Source organism: Peromyscus californicus, unplaced genomic scaffold (genome assembly GCF_007827085.1).
Source record: "Peromyscus californicus insignis strain IS unplaced genomic scaffold, ASM782708v3 Scaffold_8__1_contigs__length_139910024, whole genome shotgun sequence".
Lineage (NCBI taxonomy): Eukaryota > Metazoa > Chordata > Mammalia > Rodentia > Cricetidae > Peromyscus > Peromyscus californicus.
Genome location: NW_026294606.1, coordinates 117,591,673 through 117,611,839, shown reverse-complemented (window position 1 = coordinate 117,611,839; position 20,167 = coordinate 117,591,673). Strand labels below are relative to the sequence as shown.

General features: G+C 48.0%; 1 protein-coding gene across 3 annotated transcripts in view; it reads left to right on the top strand.

Moving 5' to 3' along the window:
- Positions 1-541: 541 nt before the first annotated feature.
- Gnao1 (G protein subunit alpha o1) overlaps positions 542-20,167 on the top strand; it is a 160,265-nt gene continuing 140,639 nt past the window's right edge. The window contains exons 1-2 of one of the 3 annotated variants that reach the window (XM_052727408.1): positions 542-1,424; positions 1,622-1,664. In XM_052727408.1, the coding sequence (XP_052583368.1) occupies positions 1,307-1,424; positions 1,622-1,664 (161 nt within the window). In that variant the 5' untranslated portion in view covers positions 542-1,306. The remainder of the gene's footprint in view (positions 1,425-1,621; positions 1,665-20,167) is intronic. The other 2 variants (XM_052727411.1, XM_052727410.1) reach the window with 2 other exon arrangements.

Sequence of the window (20,167 nt, the reverse complement as noted above, 5' to 3'; positions counted from 1 at the left end):
CTACCTCCTCACATCTGCCGAGGCACTACAGCTCGGCTAGGGGCTATGTCTCCAGCACAATCGGAAAGGCGAGCTGCCTGAGACAGGATGCCAGAGCCAGGGAGAGAGACCTGGAAGCAGGAGCCCAGCTCGGGCTGCGGGCTGGGGGCCACCTGACCAGCGCGCTCCGGTTGACAGGAGGCGGGCCCGGCGCGCGCGAGCCTGGCCCGGGTGGGGCGGGGTGGGGCGCAGGCGCGCGCCGGGCCCCAGGCCCCGCCCTCCCCAGCCCCGCACGCACCCCCGGAGCCGCGGGGGAGGGGACCCGAGAGCCGGCCGCGCCTCGCCCGCGCGCCCGCGCGCCCGCGCGCGCCCGCTTAGCTGACGCGGCCCGCGGGCATGCGCTCCGCCCCCGCCCGCGCCGTCCCCCGGGCCCCGGCGCGCGGCCCTGCTGACGTCAGCGGGCGGCTGGCGGAGCGCTGCGCAGGACCCGGAGCGCTCGCGCGCGGCGCTCGCCTCGCCCCCTCCCCGCCCGCCCGCCCGCCCGCCCCGGCGCGCGCGCGCGTGCCCTGCCCTCCCTGCCCGCCTCTTCTCGCGCTCCCCGCTGGCCGCGGCTCCCTCGCGCTCTCCCCGTCTCCTCTCCGCTCCGCCGGGCGATGCGAGCTCTGGGCCCCGGCGACGCCGCCTCCCGCTAGAGATCTGCCCCCTCCCCCGGCCCGACCCCCTTCCCGGCCCTGCCCCGCGCGCGGGGGTCGGAGAAGGCGCTGCGGACGCACCGACGGCCGAGGAGCGGCGATGCACATGCACTAGCGGCACCCCCTAACTCACTCCCTCCACACCCCGCGCCGCCGCCGCCGCCGCCTCCACCTTCTCCGCCTCCGCCTCCTCCTCCTCCGCCTCTGGCAGCCGCGGCAGAAGGACCCACCCTGCCCCCCACCCCACCCTCCGCCGGCTCCGGCTGCGGATCCAGCCTCGACTCCTATTTTATTTATTTTGGGTCGTGCACTAGCCTCAGTGCCTGCAGCCCGCGCCTCCCGGGCCCGCGGGCGCCTCCTCCCTCGGCTCCGGAGCCCCAGACCCCGGCCACCCTCACCTCGACACCCCCAGACCCCGGCCAGCCGCCGCTAGTCTTCGCCGCTGGAATCTTGATAGAGGCTGTCTTTTTTGGGGGGTTCTGGTCTTTCGACAATTTTGTTCCCAGCCAAGGAGAGGATATCGTGATTTTTTCCCCTTTGAGCCCAGGCTCTGCTCTTTGGGGGGGTGGGGGGCGCGCCGACCCGGGGAGTCGTGCCAGCCGAGTCGTGCGGGCTGTGGCAGGGAAGGGGCCACCATGGGATGTACTCTGAGCGCAGAGGAGAGAGCCGCCCTCGAGCGGAGCAAGGCGATTGAGAAAAACCTCAAAGAAGATGGCATCAGCGCCGCCAAAGACGTGAAATTACTCCTGCTGGGTAAGGACCTCGGTAGCCACCCCCGCCCCTCGACCCTGGCCTCAGCTCCCCCACCGGACTTGCGCCACGGGAGACCTGATCCCGGAGTTGGCACCACCATGTGCCCTGGAGCGCCCACCCCTCGCATGCTTTGAAGCCCCCTTCCCATTCCCCTGAGCTGACACTCACCAGTTTCCCCCCCCCCTCTGTCCCAACAGGGGCTGGAGAATCAGGAAAAAGCACCATTGTGAAGCAGATGAAGTAAGTCCCTATGGCATTGGGATTTGTACTTTTATTAAGAATAATTTTTATACCGTTTTTATTATCGTGCTCACCCACATTGCTGTCCAGGCCTGGTTTTTAATTCGTGCACACACAGAGACCTGGTTTTGCCTCCCCTCCCCCACTCCCTACGTTGGTTCTGGGTCCCCCACCCCAACTCCTGGGGTGGGTGTTTTGGGGGAGGGAAGGGGAGCGCCTGTAGTTGTATGAATGACACTGTCCGCCATATTGATCAGAACATCACACTATTGGCGTGATTATGATCATAACTCTTGCTCGTGGAGTATTTCGTGTGTTTCGCTGCCTCCATTTCTGTCTCTGCCTCATTCTATTTCTCCTCCTCCCTCCACCCCACCCCTGGAATCCCACTTCCCCCTGCTTCTCCTGGGGCAGTGATTTTGAACTTGACTGAAACGTGGAGGGGACCCAGCCCTGGCAGATTGGGGTGGCGAATCCAGTGTTTGCTGTTCATGAGTTTGGTGCTGAATTCTTGGAGGCTGTGGCTTCGACCCCCTCCCCCTAAACGAGAGCAAGGGTTAGGGGAGGGGGCGTGCACTAGGGGGAAAGGGTGGATTTCCAAGCGGATGTGACAGACACAGCTTTATCCGAGGCAGAGGTGGAAAGGGGACGCTGTCTGTGGGGCTGACTGAAAGCAAGCCTCATCTGCCCTCCAGCCCCTCTCCCCCCGGGCCCTCCAGCCTTGGCTCTCCTGACACTAGCAGTTTCCTGTCACTGTGTAGCCTTTATCATTACATTTATTTACACTGCTTAGGCCGGTTCCCTGTAGTCTACCTCCAATGCGGATTTCAGGCCCCACTTGCCACCGCCCCCTTCTGCCTTAGATATCAGTTTCCCCTCCTAATTAACTGGGGGTGGATTTGAGTGATGGTTGAAAATTAAAACAAAATGGGATATTCCTTCCTTTCCACATTTCCCCAGTAAGGAGCCTCACCCCTCCTTCCCCCTCACTGGCTTGCTTCTTGCCCCATTCACTCCACGGCTCCTAGTAAGCCTACAGGCAGCTTTGCCTGGGGAGGGGTGGCCGGCAGGCAACGGGTGCGTGCCTTCCGGGCCTCCTGGCCTGCTTCCGTTGGCCTGTCAGTTCAGGACGGAGGAGTTCGTTAGGACCGTTTAGCGAGGATTCCATGTCGCTTTGCTGTGACACCTTCGTGCACACACAGCTCCTAATTAGAGGTTGTTGTGCAGTAAACAAAAATGATTATTTTTCAACTTGACAGAATAGCCGAAGTAATTGCATCCCGTAGGAAAACAATGGAAAATAAAAACCCCTTTCGAGGGAAGGTGGGTGGGAGACAAATTGTGCTTGCGGTTTCAAAACCAAGAAGCAAAAATTCTTGCATGTGTAACAGGCATGACAAGCGAGTTCCAGGCGGCGCCATGATGGTAGGGAGTAGCGACTAGGAGACAGTCCCCCCCCCCCATCTGCTTGGCATGTTCTTATTTGCGTTCGAGAGCTCCCGGGGGCTTTCTTCTCACAGGCCCCTTCGGCTAGCCTCACCCTTCTGAGCCACCAGTAATTTGGCCTGGGGTTTCTCTAGGGCTTGTGCGGTCCAAATGGATGGGGAGGCGGGGCCTGGGGAATTGCTATTTGCAACAAGGTGCATGTTGCATCTGCCTGGAGCACTCGCGGGTCGTGAAATGCAAACCGCGCCATCTCTTTCTCCTTAGGGGCAGGTTTCAAAACTTCACAAGTCTGTAATCCTCTGTGGCAGGCTGAGAGTGCGGTAGAAGCCTCGGCCTCCAGAACTGGGGTGAGGTTTCAGGCGTTGCAAGTGGTGGACAGCGCCCAGCCGAGGCTGGAAATGTCGATGGGGCTGAGCTCGGCTCCGCTCGGCTCCGCTCGGCCTGGTCTGGGCGCGGGGCTCGGAGGATCTCGACAGTGTTCGTAGCCCAGTCGGGGTCCAGACGGAGAGGGCCGAGTGGCTTCGGCTTCCGGAGGGGCCCCGAAGACATTCGGAAACCCTCGGCGAGGGGAGGGCAAATGAGGTGGGGGTGGGTGGGAGAGGATGGCAAAGTAACTTTGCATCCACCAAAGCAGCTTGCTACCTGCTTTTCCTGAACATGCCCCATAAATTAGGTTGATTTAATAAGAAGTTTAAAAATATGTACTGAGTCCCCAAAAGGGTAACTTGCCTTTTTTATTCAAAGAAAGCTGAGCTCTCTGAGGAGATCTGTGTGCCACTTTAGAATGGAAATTCCTGATTAGGCCTAGGGCACAAAATCTTAAGGAAGGCTGTAGGAGACTTTTCTGAGGAAAGTCCTGCTTGTCTTATATTGGGTTGCACTGGGATGGGGTGTGTGTATGAAGTGTCTGATGTTTGATTCAATTAAATCAGAAATCAGAGCATTTTTCTCTTTTCCTGCATTTCTCCCTTTTCTCACCCCCACAAGCACCTTTTCTGTGAAAACTGCCTATCAAAACTGAGATTTTTGTGATTAATTTTTGTTTCATTTAAAAAAAAAGAGCAAGATGCACCATATCTCTTTAGGAAATAGACTAGTTTGCCCAGAAAGTCCACCAGAAAATCTGCCCATGCCAGTTTTGCCACAAATGTCCCAGCTGACCTCTCCTCCCGAAGCATTCATGAATGGCAGTTTTTCCTATGAGCTTGGCTTGAAATAAATCAGATCAGGGCCTTGTGCCAAGCTGGATGCAGGACTTGTTTTATTAACCACAAAATGTGAGATTGGTGTCACTGTATCCCAGTGACAGATTCTATGGAGCCCTCACTTCCAGAGATGGGTTTTGAGATCATCACTTGAGTGAGAGTCATTTGTAGCTAGGAAGATTGTACTTTCTGGGTGGGGCCAGGCCAGAGAGCCTTGGTAGCATTTGCAGAAAGCAATTTCCTGTTTCCCTGTGCAGTATGATTGGAGATGAGCGTGTCAGGCCATGTGTGTAAGTTAGTTCAGATGCTGTGTTATTTCCCCCAGGCAGATGAAACTAGATGGTTACAGAGTCCACTGTAGGTGACACCCTATGAGAAGCCAGTGGTTTCTGGTAGGAATTGGGGCTTGGCAGTGGAGCCCTTTGGTTGGGAGGAAGAATATTGATATTCGGATGTTATCAGATCCTTTGTCATCAGCATTTTCAGAAGAGCTGGGAGCCGCTGCCCTCCGCTCGTGTTCCCATCAGGTTGTGGTGTGCTGACTGAGAGGAGGGATAGGAAGATGTGCCCGTAGTAGCTGAGATGCAGCCATTAAGGACTGGCAGCAGATGCAGCTTAGAACAGTGTTATTACCCTCATCAGCCTAGGAACATTACAGAGACTGACCTTTGGAATTTTTCTGCTCAATATAAATAAGTCATAAGGGAATACTTACATCATTTTCAGAAGCCTAATTCTCGAGTCTTTAAAATCTTTTGTAATTTTATTGTGTGTGTGTGTGTGTGTGTGTGTGTGTGTGTGTGTGTGTGCGCGCGCGCGCGCGCATGTGTAGAAGGCAACTTTGTGGAGGGTTCAGAGATCAAACTCAAGGTGCCATCCTACATAAGTGCTTTATCCACAGAATTAATTATCTTGCCAGCACTCCCCTCGCCTCCCATTTTTTTCTTTTCAGTGTGAGTGCCTGTGAATTAGTGTTGGGAAGGTCTCTGTCATGCAGTACATAACATTTCAGTTCTGAGAAATCAACAGTGATGATTGAGATGGTGCAAATATAGTTTCACAATTCCTGTGAATAATCAATGCCTCCTTTTTGCTACATGGCATTTTAATAACTTTGCTTGTTTTAGGAGTAAGCTTACCTGTGATATAACCTCATCATTTTTCTGATAATCAGTGATGCCTTTACACAGACTAATAAAAATTTTAAAGAGAATATAAATTTTATTGGATTTCTGAACCCTTACAAAAACTGTCTTAGAATTATAGTTTATGAAGCATAGAATCAATAGCATAACATTTTAACTGACTTCCCTGTTTGAACATTAAGTGACAGATGCTTGGACCTGATAGTGTAAACTGACCCCTGGAGTTGTTCTGAACATTACAGTTTGCCTTGATTGAAGGTGCTGAGTTTGCTAGGGTGCTTAGCTCACACTCTCAGGAGCATCAGATTTTTGTTTTGTTTTTTAGTAAGTAGAGTTTGAAGTTTGCAGAAAGATGTGGCTTGCTAGCTAGTAGACTTCACCTCTATATAGACAGAGTAAAATGGAGCATTTCAGATATACATTCGTTTCTAGGGTACCTGTTCGGTGCAATTTTTAAACAAGTTTAAGGATTTGCCTATTGAAGATATCACTGCTTATACAAATATTCCAACCCTTACAAGTGGTTTTAGTATACCACTCCTTCAGGGAAGGTGCTGGTTTTGAAAGGTCATCTGCTGCCAAAAAGATGGTGGTTTCCTCCTCCCAGCGGACCTTGACTTTATAACTGGGTGGTGTCAAGACCATTGATTGGCTGCTTCAAGCCTGTGTGCTGTCACATCTAGTAAGTGACAGGTATTGATAGAAGGGAAGGGGGCAACTTGCAGCCAGTACTTTGTGAAAGTCCAGCCATCTAAAAGGGCATTTCCTACCCTTGCCCAAAGGCCTCTCGTGGCGGTAGCAGTCCACTGAGGGCTACTCTTCCAGACCGTTGGCTTGTTGTTTCTGCAGTCTCTTCACTGGCTGTTTCTGCATCCCTCCCCACTGGTGTCTCCATGTTTATCAAATAGATGCACCTTGCTCTCTGGAGACAGTGTGAGTGCGAACAGAATGTCAGGGCAGGTAGCAGCAGGTGAGTTCTCCTCTGCTGATGGACGGTGCTGTCTCCCTTCTTGCTGTTCACTGAGCTGTAAATACCAGCAGACCTTCTTGCCAGAAGGGCAGCCAGCAGTTCGCCTGATCTCATCAAGAATTGTGCAATTCTTGAACCTCAGTGGATTCTGCAACGGAGCCTGTGTGCTGTGGAGAGGGCTGCCATCGTTGGATTAAGTAGGTGAAGCTTTATGCAGACTGACATGGCTGTGTAGGAATCCAGAATGTCTTTTCTGTGCACAGGAAGCTGGATGAGTGCTCGCTCAGGTGCTGGCTTGTTTCTTTTAAACCTGGGGCTCTAGATTCTTTTGTGCGTCTTAGGAGGCCACATCTGTTAAAGTTAGGACACGATCATTCGTGGTTTTCAGCTGCTTGGGTTATACTGGTCAATTAACTCTGGAGATTTGAGCAGAATAGGCCCTACTTTTCTGACATGTGCTCAAGTGGATTTGATTCCCTGTATGCCATGTGGTCCTAGGTTTTTATAACAGTGGTCCTCAACCTTCCTAATGTTGTGGCCCTTTAATTCAGTTTGTGGTGACCCCCAACCATAAAATTATTTTCGTTGCTACTTCATAACAGTAATTTTGCTACTGTTATGAATGGTAATGCAAATATTTTTTGGAGATAGATATTTGCCAAAGGGTTCACGTCCCACGAGTTGGGAACCACTGAGTTAGACTGTTACTGCAGGAGCCCACCTTAATCTGAGAGACAGCTGGCAAGCCAATGGCAGGGATGATTCCAGGCTGAAAAAAAAAATTGGGAAGGGTTACCCTCAAAACTGACTCTAGCAAAGAACAACTTTTAAGTCTGGAAAAGCAGAAAGGAGTATATATGTATGTGACTACCAGTCAGATGTGTGAGCTTAGCTAGTTACCTCTTGGCATCTCAGCTTTCTTGTCTATGAAATGGAGTTGGTAATAAAAGCAACTAATTAAAGTTGATGCAAGAATGAAATGAGTTAACATAGGAAATAGACTTACGACAGTGCCAGGGACATAAAAACCAGTATACGGAGGTTAGTTGAGTTTCATTTCATTGATTGGTTAGTGGGTGTTTCCTTCCCCATGTAGTTCTCTTGTAAGTCTGGAACATAGCTGACTTAGGAACCGTGGAAGAGGGGCACTGTGGCTCACACTTTTCTCGTGGCCTCTTCCCCTTGCCTACTCTGCAGCGTCACTTATATAACAAATCATGTTGTCGTAACTGATGTGACATTTTTGATGGCGCAGCTGCTTCAGCCCAAGAGAGTGGGGTAATGTTACAGAGTGGGAAAGAGCACTGAACCAGGAGTCCAGACCAGCAGTTCTGCCTCTGCTCTTCTGAGAGCAGTTTCCTGGAAGAGTTGGACCAAGTGTGCCCAAGTTCCTTGATGGTCTATGAAATTGAGAGCGTAGCATGCGCTCTCTCTTCTTTTCCCCTTTTCCTACCTCCCCTTTCATCTCCCTTTCTTCTCCTCACCCCTCTTCCTCCCCGAAGCATCTTGCAAAACTACACATAAAAAGCATCAATTATGATTCTATCCTGAAAGGGTATGGGATGCTAGTGAAAATTCTTTTAAGGATCATATAACTGTATAGTAGAACCTAGACCACAAAGCTTTGCCAGCCTGCAAAGTCATTGTTCTGAGAAGCATTTTGACAAAGCCATGGCTAACCAAACTTTTCATGCAGTTATGGTTCTCAAACTAAAGAGGTCGATCCAAAAGAGTCCTGGTAGTATGGAACAGGATGTCACCGGGAGGAGAGAGAACCAAAAAGAAGTGATTTGTGGTTTCTAGGGTGCTCAAAAGTGTAAACAGCCATGCCTTTCACCATGGAGGGTTGCATCTAAAGGAATATGTCTGGAGTCAGGTTCCAAAGGGCCAGGGAATCGTAATGGGGAAATGTGTTGTAATTTTTACTCATTCACTGGTTGACTCTGGGCAGATCATTTAGCCCTTCTGGGCCCCAGTTGGTTTATCTCTTAACTGGTGCTGGAGTTCACTGTGAAATTTCTCTAGTGTCTTTTCTAGTTCTAAGATAACAGTAAATGCAAAGAGAAACCTAGAAGCCTGAAGTGCAGGGGGGGTTGGTTAGTGGGAGTATTTGCCACCCACAGCTTTTATCTGCTGAGCTGTCTTTAGTTCTAATATTCTTCACAGAGAAGAGGAAAAATATTGTGCTTTTCATAGAATCCTGCAAGACTAATAGAATTTGCCCCTTAATTTGTCAACTGTCTGAGAAGCAAGCGAAATGGAGAATGGAAGGTAATATACAAGAATAAAGCTCCATGGCCAAGGGTTTTACCCTGAGTCCTAGGTATGTCTTAAATCAAGATAGGTTTTCTGTAGAAGCTTGTTACCTGTAAGCCAGGAGAGATGGCATGCACTTGTAAGCTTAGCAAAAACACCAGGGTCACTTCTGGGGGTCAGCTCAGTTCCCGCCGGGACTTTAAGACTCTGTCTCAAAAGAGGAAAGGGGAGAGGAGGGAAAATACTACAGAGAAGAGTCCCTTCCCTGTGCTTTAGACGTCACCTGTCACCCCAGGTCGTCTCCAGTACTCCCTTCACCCCATGCACGTCACAAATCGTAAGTGAGTTAGATGTTAACGTGCTTCTTCCTTGGTGGTCTGGGTGTCCCTTCCCCACCTAGACTCCCGAAAAGTAAAGATGGTGACTTGTGTCCGTGTGTGCTCAACACTGAGCCCAGTGCAAAGGCGCAAAGGAACTGCTCACAGAACACTGACTGAAGGAAAGAGTACAGAGACAAGTGCACAGGAAGGTACCTTGTTGTTTGTAGAAGTCGGAATAATATTGAAAGCTCTTAGTGAATAGGCCACTAAATCTGTTATCTTTGTCTGAGGGTTCTCATCAACCCATGAGGAAATAGCATTTCTGTCTTACAGATAAGAGGCAGGGATCAGAGATGATGAAATGGCTTGTTCAGTGTCATACAAGTTAATAAGTTAGTGACAGGGCTCATTCAGACAATGATTTGTCTAATTCTAAACCTCTCTTTTCCATTGTAACTCCACAGTACTTCTTAATAGATGGCCACCACTGGTATGGCAATGGGAAACTGGAATCTGGGGGTCTGAAACTCATCTATAAATGGGATGGCATCAGTTTTGGCTAAGGTTGGTGACTGAGAGACTAGCCCGGGCCCAGTGATGCTGATATTCTTCTGAATGCAGTAGTGCTAGTGGTCCTCATGACCACATTGATTGAATGCTAGTACTAGTATTCCCTAGCAACCACCCAGAGAGCTCCTGAAATCATTTTCCATCCCCGTTTTTAAAGCGTGACCCATGCCCCTGTGGCAGCAAAGAGAAGCTGCTTCTGCAAGTGTTGGCTTTGGCTCATGAAGGTGGCTTAGAGAAGACTGTGGGAAGACAGGAAGGAGATCCACCCATGCACTCATCCACAAGCATGAGGCTAGGGCATCATGGAGGTAGAGAGGAAGGTCTTACTTAGTTCCAATCCTTGAGGACTGCAGAGCTTCCTTGTAAGAGGCTCTTATACTTGAGGTCAAGAAGTTCACGATGTCTGTGTGTGCATTATGCTATGTGAAGACAGAAGATGCCCTCTCGGGCAGAAAGTTCAAAGAAGTTACCTGAAAGGAAAATGGCATGTGGGGTGAAACCAGGCAAGTGGTAGTTAGCCAGGTGGAAAAGGAAAGCCAGTAGAGGACCAGAATGTCCCAAGGCTGGATATGTCACCACTCAGAAGATGCTAGGAATGTGAAGTAATTCAGTCTGACTAGGGCCGTGTGTGAGAAGAGTGTTACAAAACGAAGGAGGGAGAGTGACCCAGACACAGATCGTGGAAGGTCTAACGTGCTAATGATGGATTTTATTTTGGAGATACGTTGCCATCAAAAGGAAGTAGATATCAGAGGCTGAGAGAGCAGATGGAAAGGTACTTGTGCAGTCCAGGTGGGAAAGTCTTCAGAACTAACTGAAAGCATTCGGAGAGGGTGGGCAGGGTGGAGGGAGGGCAAGAAGAGGGCACGTTTGGGCGGTGAGGTGATTGGACTTGCCTGAAGATTGGTTGGAAGCTTGACTGAGGAGGAGGTCAGTTCGGGGAGTAATGACGAGAACGTGTCCAGGATTCCTGGTGGGGCCTCTGGTGGAATGGTTGCCATTCCTTTAGATAAGAGGAAGAAAAAGGGAAGATGTAGGGACAAAAATTACGTCCCTGTGGGCAGTGAGTGCTATGGAAGTTGATTACCTCAACAGGCCAAGTGAGATGGGTTAAAAAGCCATGCGTGCGTGCGTGTGTGCGTGCGTACACACAGAAAGCTCAGGAAAAAAAATAATTTCAAAAGAAGGGCCTAAGAGATCGAAAGGAAAAGGGACCCCAAGGTAGAGCATCATCATGAAAATAAGAGCACGGGGCACTGAAGATGAAGAAGTGGCTGTAGTTGAGTCCGATAGTGTCCTTGTTAGAGAATGTCAAGACTGGCAAGTGTCCATTGAGCCTGGCAAGTGGGTGATTTGAGCAAGAACAGTTTGAACGGAGTGGTGGGAGACAGGCCACACTATAGTAGGAGTGAAGTATGTGGGTTTGAGGACGTTGATGGGGTCATGAATGGAGACCTGCTTAGCCCACACACCAGCCTTGGAAGGAAGAAGACTAAGGTAAGGCGTGACGGAGGAGGTCTGGGGGCTGAGGAGGCCTTTATTTTTATATTTTTATATTTTGTAGTGTTCTCTTGGCTAACATGGAAAAGCTTGGGGTCCTTGGAAATCTGGGGCTGCAGGGGCTCAATGGAGTCAGAAATTGAAGGCAAAAGAAAGACAATAAGGCAGGAGCAGAGTCCCCCTCCCCAGTTCCCAAGGATGGGCTGCTTGAACGGGACATGGCCATCCATCCCCTTCCCTGGTTCTGATGGGGCCCATAAGAATGAGTGTGCGGAGGAGCTCAGGGATAGGGGAGGCTTCTACCTTCACATTTCTTTTTCTCTCTGAAGTGAGAAGAAGGAAAGCTATGCTCATTTACTGGAACTCCAAGGGCTTGCCACATCTGTTCTATTCAGACCATCTATCCATGCACATATCCAGTGTTTACCTACTTCCTGTTATGTGCTAGGTCCATCTTTATGTACTTAGATATTCACTGGTGAGCAGGGCAAGTTTCCGGGAGATCAGGCAGTCTCCTCATAAGCAAACAACTGGTCATAAGAATAACAGACTGACTTTTTTTTGTTTTTAGTCAGAACTTTGAGACAGACCTTAGGCAGATCACAGAGAGTTCCAATCCTTGCTCTCAGAGAGCTGGATCCATCAGAGAAGACAACCATAGACCTGAGTGTGATGAGCGGGCAGCAGTGGGAAGTTCGATTTGGGCAGAAGCTCGGGTTGAATTGGGACGGGTTTGACTGGAGAAATGAAAGCCCAGGAGATACCTCTTCTCTGGCTGCAGGCCAGTAGTGAGACTGCCTGTCACTGCTGCTCAAATACAGAAGTGGACACCTGATTCAGGCCGGGCCAAAGTGACTGACAGCCCCCCAAGGTGGGGTGGGGCCTGTGACTTAAAACTGGCCTTTCTCTGGGATTTTTATGGAAAAGAAGCTGTTCAGTTGTACCCAGTAGGGGGCGAAGAGGGTGAAACCCGGGAGCTGTCTGAGGCCAGGTTTTCTCATCTACGTTGTCTCCTGCAGAGAGAAGCTTGCTTACAGTGAGGTAGACTGAGTCTGTGAGAGACTGGGAGAAAGGGGATGGGGAGAAGAGAGAGGAAGCCTGAGAGACGTCGCCTGAGAGACAGACGGCTGATGGGGTTACTGCAATTTCTGAAGTTCGGAGAACAAAGCAGATCCTGCCTTTCCTAATAACTTACATGACTAGTTGTTGTGGTGGTAGTGAGGACTAAACCCAGGCCCTTGCACATCCGACCATGTAAGTACTTCTACCACTGAGCTGTACTCCCAGGCTTATCAAAACTTATTTGAGCTGGGATTCTGTCTCTTACAACCATAATCATCCTGACAGAAGGGTAAGAGCTTGCAAGGAGACCTAAGAGTACTAGGGAAAGCCCAGAGTCAGAGCTTGAACACGGGCCCTCATAGGGAGTGCTGGGCAGTTTTGTATCTGAAGAGTTAGAGGCTTCGGGAAATATGAGAAGTGATTGGAAAGGAGGAGAAAGACTGGCTTTGTAGCTTCTCCTGATCATTTAGGTGCAGAGGTGGAGGAAAGAAAATCTTGGAGGCAGTCCAGATGAGACCTAGTGTCTGATTGAACATAGGGGTGAGAGCATCCTTCCAGTTTGAATATGTGGATTCCACTGGAATCCAAGCCAGCAGGCTGGAAATCAGAGTAGCGGGAAAAGCCACAGCTAAGGAGAAACCAGGTCAAACCATGAGCAGGAAGTTTAGGTTCTCCAGAGTCACTTTCTGGACATTCTGAGCAGTTTGTTTGGGAGGAACTTCTTGAGCTTAGAGGACGGGTCTAGTTTAGGAGAATTGGGCTCAACTTCCCTCCTGGTAGGATCTTGGGAGTAGATGTCATTCTTTGGAGTGCATATCCAAGTGGACAGGAAGAAACCACATGGCGGAAGTGAGCCAGGGCACCTAACTGCTTGGCTCCCTGTGGGAAGCTCCACCTAGCCAAAGGGACCGGAGGACAGAAGAGCGAGGAAGCTGGAGGTGCAAGGAGGGAATGAGCATCAGGAAGACAGGACAGAGTCAAGGCTCTGGTATTTTGTGATTCAAACTATTGACCTTTGAAAGAGAAGTTTCAGTGGAGGAAAAGGACAGGAACCAAACTCAAGAAAATCTCGGTGATAGAAAGCAATCTGGACTAGGAGTCAAGAAACTCAAGTCCATGTGGCTTTGGCAAGTTCCCTAGCTTCTCAAGGACTTGGCATTCTACATGTAACGTTTGGAACCTGGATTTATCTCTAAGTTTCTGGTTCAGTCCTGAGATCATAATTTAAATCCTGCTATTCAGCAAAACAGATGCTCTCCCGGCAAGGAATTCCCTCCTTCTCCCCTGGCCATCCCCAGGTGAAATAATAGATATAACAAAATTACCCTTTCAAGACTCTAGTGCTAAGTAAGAAAGAAACTGGAGCATCAGGGGCTTGTGGACACTCCTACTTGTTAGTCCATGTGCTCTCTCCCCTGAGGATGTAGAGTCCCTCAGATCAAGATGTTGGATTGCAGGAAGGACCAGGTGGTTCATGTGCTCTCTCCCCTGAGGACGTAGAGCCCACCAGGTCAAGATTCTGGGTTGCAGGAAGGACTAGGTGCTGCTGTCCCACAAGAGGCATGCTGATGATAACTCCAGAACAGGAAGGCAAGACAGCTTAGGGGGTCCCTGAAGGAATGTACATGGAGAGAAGGAAGACTTGTCAGCCTGACATGGCTATGTCACCAGCCAGGGCAGGTGAAAAGGAGCCCAGGAACCCATGTCTTAGGAGATAGACTATCCCGAGGACACCAGTGAGCAAAAGCTCCTGCCATATCTCCTCATTCTTCCACAGCCCCATCAATGGGAGCACTGGGGAGAGGTGGTAGAATAACAGAGGGGAGACCCTAGTTCATGAGTGCCCCCTCGTTCTCCTGCACCCCCATGTAAGGGTATATGCTATTTCTTCTTTGGATGCTTCCTTAGAATTGTAACCATCAAGGGCCTTGCTACTCTCTATTGTTGGCACATGTTTGTTTATTTTACAAATACCAATGAAGGACCAGCTGCTTTTTGGCACTTTGTACTCTTCCAAGAATAGAGCTCAGCAGGATGGACAAAGCTTCTGTTCTTAGGACATGACACTGTTAGGGAAAGAAGATAGGAAGGAAGGGAGGGAGCGAGGGAGGGAGGGAGGGAGGGAGGGAGGGAGGGAGGGAGGGAGGAAAGAAGAAGGGAAGGAAGGAAGGAAGGAAGGAAGGAAGGAAGGAAGGAAGGAAGGAAGGAAGGAAGGAAGATAGATGAAGCTGTTTCATAGAGTGATGTGTGTCCCAGTGGAGGAAATTGGAGTTAAATAATGGAGAATAGTTAGGGAGAGAAGGGATAAGAAAGCAAGCCAGAATGCAAAGGCCCCGGGGCAGAAATCAGCAGAAGCAAAACTAATGAGCCTGGACCACAGGGATGGAAAAGTGAGGCCCAACAAAGCTCCACAGGCAGATGGGGAGCGTGTGGGCCTGGGCTGTGCAGTAGCACTTGGGTTTCCTTGTGAGTGCTGTGAGAGGTGTGAGTGTGCATTTAAAAGATCCCTGGAGGGCTGGTGAGGTGGCCCAGTGCCTTAAAGTGCCTGCAGCCAAGTCTGACAACTTGAGTTCGATCTCAGAACCCACATGGTGGAAGGAGAGAACTAAGCACACTGATGCTACAGATAGACCCAACTGTGCGTGCACACACACACGTAAGCACGCTTGCATACTGTTCTAGTCTACTTTCTTTTGCTGTAATAAACACTATGACCAAAAGCAACTTTGCAAGGTAAGGGTTTATCTTCTGCTTTACAGTCCATCAGACAGGGAAGTCAGGACAGGAACTCAAGGTAGGAACCTGGAGGCAGGAGCTGAAGCAGAAACTCTGCAAAGAATGTTGCTTACTGGCATATGTCCTCTGGCTTGTGTAATTACCTTTCTTATATAGTCCAGGACCACCTGCCTAAGGATACCACAGCCTAAAGTGGGCCAGGCTGTCCTACATCAATTAACAGTTTAAAAAATGCTCCAACAGACAAGGCCACAGGCCAATCTGAGGAGACGATTCCTCAGTTGAGATTCCTTCTTCCCAGGTATGTCTGGGTTTGTGTTAGATTTTCAAAATAACCATGCCACACACCGGGGGCAGGGTAGAAATGTAAAAGTTAAATTTAAAAGTCTAAAAGATTCCTCTGTGTTCAGGGAAAGACAAAACCAAAAGACAGAAGTTGTATCAGTGGTTTCTAGGGCCGAGGCTGCGGGTTGAGGGGAGGAGTGGACTGTAAAGGCATACAGGGGAGCTTTTGTGGGAGGTGAAAATATTCCATGCCTTAATTGTGCTCATGGTTGCACAATTGTGTACTTTTTCAAAAGGGTGAATTTACTTTGGGTAAACTATACTTCAGTAAACTTTTCTAGTAAAATACACAGGGGGCCATGCGTGATAGGACATACCTGTTATCATTGCACTCAGGAAGCTGAGGCAGGAAAATGGCCAGTTCAAGGCCTGCCTGGGCTGTAGAGAGAGACTGTCTCAGAACGGGGAAGAGGGATGGGGGAAGAGAGAGTCAAGGGTAAATATGACCAGGATGTATTATATACATTTATGAAACAGTCAAAGATAATTTTTAACAAAAATTAAAATTAAAAAGGAACCACAGGAAGCCTTAGCAAAACATGTCTACTGTGTGGAGGGTGGTGACAGGGAAGTCTGGAGGGAGAGGCCACCACACCACACAGGCGGGCAGTTCCTTCATCCGTGCCTTCCTTACAGTTTAGACTGCATACTTGCTGTTCCTCAGGACTTCCTCACATCAGTTTATGGATGTGTGTTCCTAGTTTTCCTGTTTACACAGCTTTCTTTTACAACTGGTTTATAAGCCTGGAGTGGATAGAAGCCATCTGCTTCATGGTGCCGGCTCACAGGACGTGCTTATTACATTATTCCTTACATCCAAGTGGTGCCCTCAAGTTCCTCATCCCTCTGAGCCATATCTAGTCTAGCTGCACAGATGTCACTGTGTCCCCAGCTTATAGACGAAGAAACCAAGGCAAAAAGAAGTTCATAAGGCAGCGTCCAGATGCCTGAGCTGTGGAGATGTGGGGTTTACCCTTTGCTTAGCCGTCAGCGTGGTGTGTGGGGAAATTACTCAGTTTCTCTGAATCTCAATTTAATCATTGACGAGACAAAAAATTAACACATTGCAAATACACGGTGAGGATTAAATGAGGTGGCACAGCTGAGAGCATTTAGCACATATCTCAAATTCCTCAAATGGTAGCTATTGGTGTTTTAGTATCAAGATTGTTTATCTGAGTCAGCGTGGCCAGCGCTGCACAGTGGGATCCAGTATTTTGGGTCCCAGGGGGTCTTCTGTCGTGGCAGAGCTAACTCAGTTCAGGTTGTTCTTGTTACCAGTTGCTTAGTTCAGAGCTAACTACTTTTTACCAACTCAGGTGCTTACAACATAGCTATTGATTATTTATGGAGCGCTCACCATGGCAGGACACTGTAGAAAGATTATCAGAGTGAGTCAAAAGGAATTTCTGCCCTTCGTAGCAGAGCTGTTTCTGCAGTTGGTGAGCTCTGCAGCCACACGAAGTAGAAGCTGCCCTGGAGCTCCCACCAGTGTGGGGGTCTGGGAAGACTCCCTGAAAAGAGTAACATTGAAACTGTCTTTAAGGCTGGAGGGGTGGCTTAGTGGTTAAGAGCACTGGTGGTTCTTCTAGAGGACCCAGGTTCGAGCCACAGTACACACATGGCAGCTCACAACTATCTGTAACTCCAGTTCCAGGGGATCTTGCCTCCAGACAGAGTACATACATGGCAGCTCACAACTATCTGTAACTCCGGTTCCAGGGGATCTGGCCTCCAGGCAGAGTACATACATGGCAGCTCACAACTGTCTGTAACTCCGGTTCCAGGGGATCTGGCCTCCAGGCACTGTATGCACATGCTGCAGACAGAACTCGCAGGCAAAACACCCATACATATAAAAATTAGTTAATTAATTAAAAAAACAAAGTTAATTAAGGGGCTGGAGAGTCGCCTCTGCAATTAAGAGCACTGGCTGCTGCTGCTGCTTTGGATGTTTCTCTCCAGCCCCTTATATATAATTGTTACATAAAACAAAACAGACACAAAATGCGTTTTCCATCTCTTTTGCGTGTTTTTAAAAGGCAGTGCTTAAGTAATTATCAGCAGGTGAAAAGGTAGGACATTGCTCGTACCCAGGAATGTCTCTAAGTATCCCTTCTTGGTCCTAGCTCCGTTCTCACTCCCTGTGACCTTGGCTTTTCTGACAGGTGCCTGACAGGTGTTTTCACTCTTTCTACAGAGTTTACCACCAGTGTGTGAATCCCTAATCACACTGTCTAGTGTTGGCTTGAGTTTAACATAATTGGAACTCTACCACTAGATGTCAAGTCTGTGATCTTTCTTTCAGTGTTATATTTATAATATTTATCCAAATTGGTATATATAGCTGGAATGTGTTCATTTTCATTGTTACATAATATTATATAACATTCTATATCATTCATTATTATGGACTTTTAATGTTTTTATGGAGCACCCAGAAATATTTTGATGTTTATGAAAATATATATTGCATATTTCTTTGTTGTGTAGTACTTATTGTTATACCCCAGACATGACTACTACTGCCATTTTAAGTTTGGGCCAATTACAAAGAATGCTGCTTTGAATATATTCTTGTATGTGAGTGTGTGTGTGTGTGTGTGTGTGTGTGTGTGTGTGTGTGTGTGTGTGTGTATTCTGGGGCGTGTGCATTTGTAAAAGGTTCTGAAGTGGGATTGCTAAGGATTTTCACTGCATTAGATAGTATGCAGCACTTTCCACACACTGTGACAGTCACGCTTTCTCTCACTAGTGGAGGAGATCCCTGTTGTCAGCCCTTTTCTGTTCTGCAGCTTATGGGGTAATGGTTTTCCTGTGTGTGTCTCCCCACCCCCATCTTCTAGACGAGTCCAGAAGCAGAATAAATAGTATTTCATGTGTTTATTGAGCGGTTGTTTCCTTGGTTGTTGAACACCTTGTTCTTGTGCTGTCTTTCGTTAGGTTCTGATTTTTCTCATTGTTTGTAGGAGCTCTTCATGGTTCTGCATACTGGTCCTCTTCTGTTTCGGTTTGCAAATGCTGTTCGGTACCTGGTCCTCTCACCTTGTTGATGGTGCATCTATGATAAAGAAATGTCCTTATTTTTAATAAGCCAGACTTTCTTTCTCTTATAACTAGTGCTTCTTGTGTCATAATTAAGGAGCTTTTCTTTCAAGGTGACAAAAACTGTCCTCTTTTTTGTCACTATCCTCAGAAACCTTTGAGGCTTTTCCCCCTTCCCTACGTAGGTGTCTAATACACCTGTAATTAGTTCTTGTGTGTGCTGTGTGATAGGGTCCAGTTTTGTTTCCGCCTAGATGAATGCGCACTTATCCCAGCATCACTCGTGGAAAGGCCATTCTTGATGTCCCTATTCTGTGAGGTTCTCTGTGCCTTCAGTGATGTATTTATATCATTAAATCAGGGAGTTTCGTGCCTGATTTTATTCTTAATCCATCACCACACTGTCTTAATTACTATATCTTTATAAAGTGTCATCATATTTGATTTAGCAAATCTCTTTTGCCTTTTCCTTTTTGCATGCCTAAGCTTTTGGCCCTTTGAGTACAAATGCTAGAATTAATTTTTATGTACATATGTATGTACACACACACATTCCTTTCTTGTGACTTTGATTCTTTGAATTCTCTAATCTGTTTGATTAGAATTGATGTCTTTAAATTTCTAGAGTCTTTCTAATCCATGATCATGTTGTGTTTGCTTAGGTTATCATACTTTCTATTAAGAGATATTGTAATGTTTCCCATAGCTGTCTTGATTACTTTTTGTTAATTCATAAGTAGATTCTCAGTTCCTACCATGGTCTAGTAATTGCTCCTTTCAAGATTAGCTTTAGAGTTGCTGACCATCCCACCATTGTCTATATTCCCATCACATCTCTTACAGTGATGAACATCAGCAGCACATCACAGTTACCCAAAGTCATAGTTCACCTTTGGGTTTGCACTTGGTGTGTAGCCTTGGGTCGGACAAATGTGCAATGGTATGCATCCCTCATTATAATAGCATACATAGAATTTTCACTGCCCTAAGTCTTCCTGTGCCCCTCTGTTACTAATCCTTCCTCCTCTAAGCCCTGGCAACTACTGTGTTCATAGCTTGCTCTCCTGAATGTCACAGAGTTGTAAGCACGTGGAATTGCAGCCTTTTCAGACTGACTTATTTCAAGTTTCCTTCATCTGTATTCATGGCTTTAAAAAAGTCCATTTGCTTTTAGTGCCGAATAAGATTTCATTATCTGAATTGCCATAGATTTCTGTGTTGTTCTTCCTTTAAATCAGTGTATGTATTTGGTTGAAAGTCTTCGTTGCTTCCAAATTTTGGTGATTATTTTTATAGAGCAGTTATTAGCTGTTGTGCACTTCTATGTGCAGACTTTGTGGGAGACATGATTTGAGCTCTGGTATTCTATCAAAGAACACAATTGCTGGATTTCATAAACGAATATGAAATTTTGAAAAGACAAACAAAACAGTTACCACTAACTTGTTCCAGAGTGACTGACTGTATATGTTATGTCCCCACCAAGAATGAATGACAGTTCCTGTTACTCCATGTTCTTCCCAGCATTTGGTGGTGTCAGTGTTGTGGATTTCCATAACGTGTGTATAGTGGTTTCTTATTAATGTTAACTTCTTTAGTGACATGTGAGTTGGACATCTTTTCATTGGCTCATTTGCCGTCTCTGTCTCCTCCAGCAAGGTGTCTGTTGTGGTCTTTTGCTCAGTTGTTATCATTCTTATTGTTGAGTCTTCAGGATTAGTATCCTTTGGTGCTGGAAAGGTGGCTTGGCAGTTCAGAGTGGGTGCAGAAGAGCACAGCTTGGTGTGCAGCACTGCCCCTATTTAACTCCACTTCTGGGAGTTCTGACGCCATCTTCTGGCATCCGTGGGCATCTGCAACTCACATGCATGTACTCCCCCCCTCCCCCGCTACACACACACAT